A 7960-nucleotide genomic window follows, 5' to 3' on the forward strand; every position below is an offset into this window, starting at 1 on the left:
GAATTTTCAGTACCCCCACCCCTCACTCCCCTCTGAGGAGGAAAGAAGGGCTGGAGGTTGAATCAGTAATTGTCAATGTTCTCAAAGGAGTCCTAACCTGTGTGGACCCTATCTATCCCATCGAAGTTGTAAACGGACTCTGAACGGTAATATTTACAAAATTTTGAGAATTTTCATTTTTACCACTAAACCTTCCTCTGACTGGGTTTAGAAAAAAATGACTGTTGAGGAAAAATGGTTGAAAAGTGGAAATAAGTAACTGAAATCTTCTCTGCCCGATGGAAGTGAAGGTGTTAGGGTCTACCCTTAAACCGTGAGACGGAGGGAGAGAAAAGGCTGAAATCTGCTGCCTGACTCCGCGTGGGGTCTTTCTGCGTTTTGACTCATGCCTGAAGCTGGAGTGGGACTGCAGGAGAGGTGGTGCAGGAAGTAACTCTGATTAATCCAGGAGGATGTAGGCTGGGCCCCTGCATTTGCCTTCAGATACTAGAGCATGAGAGGACTGTGAATGGGGCCTAAGGTACATAGCTACCTGTGTGGAGGATACTGAATTGATGAAACTTGGATCTGAATGTTAAGAAAACTCTTTGAATAGAGTAGATGCTATATTAGGGTCTCATTCATACTCTGGGAGTAACTATGAGAATAAAATAATCAATGGAGGGTGAGCTGAAGTAAGAGGGTTGTGTTGTCAACCTGTTGGCCGGGGTACAAAGATTCTGTGTGATTTTGAAATACCATCAAATAACCCTGAAGAGAAGAGAAGCAGTGAATTCAAAACCTTGCTTGACAGAGAGCTTCCTTTTTTTGCTCTGATGCCTGCCAAGTGAATGACGGAACAGCTTCTCCTTACAGTGCACCTGTTGACAACTGATGGTATTGGTGAATCAGCTTGACTGAGTTCATTCCACTCTTAGACTGCAAGTTGTAGAGAGGTAGTGTTTGCAATTTTTCTTCCATCAGGTAGATTATCTATTTCTTTTTCCTGGACAAATTGTACAGATTCTACAGCTGTCTTTGTCCTCTGTAGTAGTGTCTGTCTCAACCTGAGCATTTCTCTCTTAGTTTAAGCTCTTACTGTCTGAAAGTTCCTGAATCTCCTGAATCTCTACTGCACAAACGTATTGGTCTATGGGAAGTCATAGGTCACAGAGAAACAAAGTCCAAGTAACACCACTCCTTGTGGCATTTTACACATGCAATGTGAAGACGATGGTAGCTTCCCTGTCCCTCTTGCTCTGGTTCATCGTTCCCAACAAGTTCAACAATATCTGCTTAGTTCTTTCAAACTCTAGATACCCTAAGGGCTGGCTCTAGATATTTATACCCCAGTCGACTCAAATACAGTCTCTTGGTGACCTAATTTTTAAATATTTCTCCAATTGTTAGTGCATTCTATCTCAAGCAGAGCAAGGGATTCAAGGGAGTAGAGGTATTGATGAGTCGAAAGATAAATATGGTTGAAATAAGAGTGAGAACTAGAAGAATAGAATTTCAATAGGTAAAAATTCAGAAAAAGAGTCCTAACCAAGAATGACAAGGTTTAGGGAGGGGCCATGGGTGTGAATGGATGGTCTTGAGTTTCTTGATAAACTCCAACTCATTCATCAGGTATTAGCTTAAATACCCCTTCCAAAGAGAATCTTCCCCGACTAGGTTCAATCTCTTTGCAATTCCCTTTCGTATTATAACCTGTCAATACTCACTGTATTTTTTATTTATAGCATTTTGCTATGTTGTTAAACAATTATATATATATTTATTTGTATAATGTTTTTCACCATCAGCTAGACTGTAAAGCCCAAGAGTCCAGGGATAGTGTCTGTCTTATTTTTTTTGTTTTATTCCCAGCCCATGGCACAGTGCTTATATGCAGTGATATAGAAGAGATGCTTAGTAAATGCTAGTTAGTGGTGTGTTATATGTTGTGGCCCAATAAATCACAAATTTTACCTGAGTGAGCATTTATATCTTATGAGTACTTGTTATTTCTATCTCTCCTTGTTCCTTGCTTGGATGTAACTAACAGTAAAACCATTAAAAATGAAAAGAGAATGAGTACAAGAATGAGATCAACTTAGAGTTAAACTTCATACTATACCAAGCTATAAATTGAGAGAGATTCCAGAGGGTGGAAAGAGAGATGCAGGAAGAAAAATGGTACAACTGGATCAGCCAATTGACTGATACATTCTCTGACCCCTGAGCACTAGCCTGGCATTCAGGGCAGGACTGCTGGCCTTGGGCAGCTGCACAGAGAGGAAAAGATTACGTTCATAAATACCCTGTAGACGACAGCCTACCTCATCCCCGAGAAGGAGAATTTAGCCCTGGGTGATGTGTGGGTGGGACAGAATGGTCTTTGGGGCTAAGAGAGATCCCAGAGGGGGAAAGTTAGATTCTGTCAAAGCCATGTGCTATTACGAGCCGTTCTGTGCTCCAGTCTCTCCATCATTATGCGAAGGGAGAAAGACTAATAATCACACCTCCCTTACTTGATGATTCCCACCTCACCACCTCCACATTCACCTGTGAATTTCTGGTCCTCATCTTCTGCTGGCTTGATAATTACTCTCGTCTTTCAAACCTTCTTGTGGTTCTCTGCTTCAGCCATGAGCTCGGTCACAGGAAGAATAACACTTAATTACTCCAAAGACATCCTCCCATGGGCCAAAGGGCAATTGATTGGAGTACCCTGGCCCCGAAAGATCTCACACTTTGCAGTGATTAGCCAGGACTGTTGAGAGAGAGTCACTTATGCTTTTTGATGCAACTTTTCTACCCCAGCCCCAATCATGGGGGCCTGGTTCTCAGAGACTTAAGGAAACATGATGTCAAAGGGCTGCATTGCTCATATAAGGAGATATTGAAGATTCAGAATCTAATTGGTGTTGGAGCTTCAGAAAGCGGCAAATGACATCCCCGATAGCATCTGAAATGGTAAAAGCTGTCTCTATTGGTTCTCAGTGGAGAGATGTCAGGGGATGTGTCTGTATATTCCCCTCCCATTACTAAAGACCTTAGCTGGTATCCTGAAGCCTCTTCACAGGGTTATTTTGCAGCTGGGACTGCGACCTTGATGACATAGAAGTCAGGATGGCTTTGAATGGACATCTCTTTCTTCAGGGACTCTATTTTCTCCTCCTCAGCACTGTGGTGGATGCTCAAGGTAGGAGCTGCCTCTCTTTTCTGAGATCAATAGTGAGGGGACACTTTAGTAAAACGAAACGTCCTGGAGTTATGAAGCCAAAGCCTCAATGTAGATCATGATTTTGACCAAAAAGGAACCATGATGATTATAAATATTGGCTCTTCTCCTTTGAGATATCAACTGGTCATAGCAAATTTTGCAAAGAATATTTGATTGCAGACTGAGGCGGGTCCATTTCAGTCCTCTTCTATGTCTCCAGGTTTTTAGGGAGAATCTGTTTTGTTCCAGTGGCTCCCAGTGTGTAGGAAGGACCAGCAATTGACCTCAGCTGGGTCTCTGGGCTCTTCTTAGCACACTCCATCTGCCTGCTTTGTAGAGGACTGCCCCAGGAGCATTTCGATGTTTTATGTATTCGTGCTCCTTTAGGCTACGTGTGTTTAGTGGACGCGAGGGATGCATGAGCATGGGAAAGCTGTCTGTGTGAGAGGAATGGGGCTGCCAAGAAGTGACTGAGTCAGTTGGCCTGTGAAACACACAGTGCCCCACACTGCTGGGGCGTCATATCAGCTGTACGTAACCGGATCATAGGTAACCTTGCTCCCGCCTGCTTCTTTCTGGCTCCTCTGCTTCAATCCCATGGCCTCTTCTCGGTTTGACTGTAGTGTTTGCCCAATGCTAGGCTCTGTGAAAGGCTTTGCCTCCTGACCTCACCTGTTTCTGTCAGGTGTCTGCTGTAGAGCAGGGGAACCTGCAGCTATGAGTGGGGACTTCTTATTTATAGAGATTAACCGATACACAACCTCAGTTATGAAAAGTTTCCTGAGTTCCTGCCCCAGTTCTCGTGAGTTGTTTCCTGATCTGTTGAAGTCCTGGACTGGTCCTCTCCAATCCTTAGGATCTGTTGAATTCTGTAGGGTGCATTTTCTCTTTTGCGCATTCTTCTGTCCCTTCTGGCAAGCTGGTTTCCACTGAGCCAAAGGACTGGAGGCATCAGGGATAGGGCTGTGGAAAATCTAGCCTTGAGTCTGGAAGAGGCAGCTTTCAGATTTGGGTACTGGCCAGGCTGAGACTGCATTTACTCTGTCTTCTCTCAGTGCTCATTGTCTTCCTTCTAGAGCTCAGTGTCTCAGTCCCATAATAATCCTTGGGAAACCCCATCCCTCTAAGTTTCTTCTCCTTCAGTGTTGGTCAGATGTTAGTGAAGCTTCTTCTCTTGATTGCTCTGAAGTGCAGAGGTGGGTTTTGGTCCCATGACAGGGAGAGACAATGGATGTTTTGATACAAGTTCCTCTCTTCTTACTAGGAAAACTGTAGGAAATTTCCTCAGTGGTTACTTTAAAAAGCAACAACATTTCACCAAAGCTAGCATTCTTTTAATTTTCCCTGAAACAATACCGTTCAGTGTTATTGTACTAAAAATTTATCCTTTTACTTTACATGACATTGGACTTGCTCCTTGTAAAACAATAGCCCTGGCCTTTCAGAGCATTTGATGATTTCCAAGCTGGGCACACATTACAGGAGTCTCCACTGTGAAATCCATGATGGGCGCTGGCAAAAATTATACCTTCAAACACAATTTATGCCATTACATAGAAAAACATAGACTCTCAAAGACTGGGTAATTCAGTTTATATTATTTTAAAATCTGTTTTTAAAATTAACAATATATTTTGGACATCTTTCTATATCATTCTTCTTCTTTTACACACTAAAAATGTTTCATTGTAGTATTACGAAAATATAGAATATTACGGGGATAATATGGAAAATTTAATTGCTTCCAATTATTTCATTATATGACTGACACGCAACATACTCACTAAATCACCATGTTGGGCATTTTGTTGTTTTCAACGTTTTTTCTGTTATGGAAGAAGTTGCTCAACTTCTTTGTATTTAAATGTAAAGACTGCATGATTGTTGCTCGTAATAACATTTTAAAAGTGGAATTGTGTTTTATAGGCTGGGAGTACCTTTAATACTTTTGATACATAGAAATTACTTGTCCGCCAGAAATGTTTGCACAAGATTTTATTTGCACTAACGTTGGATGAAAATGTTAGTTTCCACACACCCTCACCAATACTGGCCTTTTATCAAGTTATTAAATCTTAGCCAGTTTTGTAGGCAACACTGATGTATATTAGCTAATTTAATCTTTCATTTGTGAATTACTTGTTCAAGACATTTGTCTTTTTTATCTTGGGATGTTTGTCAAATTTGTCACGATTTACATTGGCGCTCTATCCTATTTATACTACTGCTACCAGATGCTTATATTGCATTCATTTATATGAACTTATTTGCATGCACAACAGTTTTACAAGGTAGACAATATCTTTTTTATTTAAAAAAAAATAGATCAGGAAACTGAGGCAAAGCAAAGTTAAATCGTTTGCCCAAGGTGAGACAGGTGTAAGTAGTAGAGGCAAAACTTGAACCCAAGCAGCCGGGGTCCAGAGTCCCTGCCTCTATTGACTTATTCCACTTATAGGCTACAAGTATTTCCCTCAGTTTATTGTTTTTATTTTATTTTTCCTTTGTTTTTATATTTATGGAAGTTTCTAATATTGATAATCTCTAAAAATTTCCTTTTTTTCATTTCTGCTTTCAGAGCTTTGTTAAATTTCTTCACTTCAAGTTTAAATTATCTTTATTTTAATAATTTTATAAATATATTTAATACTAAATAACTGTTATTTTATTTTAAGATATATGATGATATCTAAGTTTATTTTATTTTTCTAATATTATTTCCTGAATTATGTCATTTTTTTCCTCACTGATTTGAATGCCACTTAAAAAACATGATAAATTACAGCATGGCATTTTCTGTATCTGCTTTTTGGAATTTATTTAGACTTCCATTCTATAAATGTTTACTAAATTAAAGATGGACTGGTGGGGGTGTTATGTCTACCCCCTTTGCCCTTCACTAGGTGCTGAGGCCCTAGTGGTGATGAATGAAGCGTTGCCTGTCCCATTCAGCTTATAGTTTAGTGAGGGTGGAGATCAAAACAAGAATTTATAATAAACTCCGGTAAGTGCCATTAGTGAAGACATCAGTAGGGTTATTTAATCTAGGCGGGAAAAGCAGAGGTTTCCCTAGAGAAGTAAAATTTAAGCTGAGTCCATGCATTCTTGAAATGAAGTTCCTTATTGTTTATAATTTGTGATGTTATTGATAATGTCTAATGTCATATACTATGTGGACCCAGGTATACATACATGTTTAGTATATGTTTTTTTTCTATAATATCATTTATCTTAAATCATTTATATCAACTATTAAGGCTGAGAAATATGTTCTAAACTCTTATTACTATTATTCTGTCAATTTTTCTTTACATCTTCAAAAGCTTTTTGCTATATATATTTTCCTTATTTTTTGCTTTATTGAGATATAATCGATATATAATATTGTATACATGTAAAGTGTACAACATGATTTGAAATACTTATATATTATGAAATGATTAATAAAGCTAGTTAACACATCTGTCACATTACATACATTCGTTTTTGTGATGACAACTTATTTTTGAAATACAGTATTATTAACTATAGTCACCATGCTTAACATTATATTCCTAGAATTTGTTTATGTTTTAACTGGCAGTTTGTACTCTTTGAACACCTTTATCCACCTCTTCTCCCCACCCCCACCCTGCCCCTGGCAACCATCAATTTACTCCCTGGCTCTGAGTTCAGTTTTTTAAAAATTCCATATATAAGTGAGATTATATAGTATTTGTCTTTCTCTGTCTTATTTCACTCAGCATAATGCCCTCAAGGTCCATTCATGTTGTCCCAAAAGACAGAATTTCTTTCATTTTTATGGCTGAATAATATTCCATTGTGTGTATGAATATGTATGTGCATATCTATACCTATTTGCATCTACAAATTTACATATCTATATCTATAGCTATCACATTTTCTTTATTCTTTCATCTGTTGATAGATACTTATTTTGTTTCCATGTCTTAGCTATTGTGAATAATGCTGCAATAAACATGGGGTTGCAGATATTTCTTCGAGATCATGATTTCATTTAATCAGATATATAACTAAAATGGAATTTCTAAATCATATGGTAGCTCTATTTTTAATTTTTTGAGAAGCCTCTATATGGTTTTCATAGTGGCTGTACCAATTTGTAATCTCACTAACAATGTACAAAGGTTTCCTTTTCTCCACATCCTCTTCAACACTTGTTATATCTTGTCTTTTTGATAATAGCCATCCTAATAGATGAGAGGTGATAGCTCATTGTGGATTTGATTTGCATTTCCCTGATGATTAGTGATGTTGAACACCTTTTCATATGCTTGTTGGCCATTCGTGTATCTTTTTTGGAAAAATGTCTATTCAAGTTTCGTTACTCATTAAAAAAAAATTTTTTTTTTTTGCCAATGAATCATATGAGTTCCTTATATATTTTGTATAGTAACCCCTTGTCAGATACATAATTTGCAAATAGTTTTTCTCATTTCATAGGTTGTCTTTTTATTTTGTGGATTGTTTCTTTTTTTCTACAGGGTTTTTTTAGTTTGATGCGGTCCTATTGTTTATTTAGATTTTGTTGCTTGTGCTTTGTGTCATATCCAAAAAATCATTGCCAAGACACATGTCAAGGAGCTGTTTTCTTATATTTTATTCTAGAAATTGTATGGTTTCAGGTCTTACATTTAAGTCTTTAGTCCATTTTTAGTTAATTTTTGTTAGTGGTGTAATATTGGGGTCTAGTTTCATCCTTTGGCATATAAATATCTAGTTTTCTCAACAGCACTTATTGAAATGATT

General features: G+C 38.1%; 1 protein-coding gene across 1 annotated transcript in view; it reads left to right on the top strand.

Annotated features, from left to right (window-relative positions):
* Positions 1–3096: 3096 nt before the first annotated feature.
* The window catches only part of LOC102893751 (antigen WC1.1), a 29584-nt gene continuing 24720 nt past the window's right edge, over positions 3097–7960 (top strand). The window contains exon 1 of the mRNA XM_015591455.2: positions 3097–3169. Coding sequence (XP_015446941.1) covers positions 3097–3169 — 73 coding nt within the window. The remainder of the gene's footprint in view (positions 3170–7960) is intronic.

The sequence above is a fragment of the Pteropus alecto genome, unplaced genomic scaffold, assembly GCF_000325575.1.
Source record: "Pteropus alecto unplaced genomic scaffold, ASM32557v1 scaffold94, whole genome shotgun sequence".
Taxonomy (NCBI): domain Eukaryota; kingdom Metazoa; phylum Chordata; class Mammalia; order Chiroptera; family Pteropodidae; genus Pteropus; species Pteropus alecto.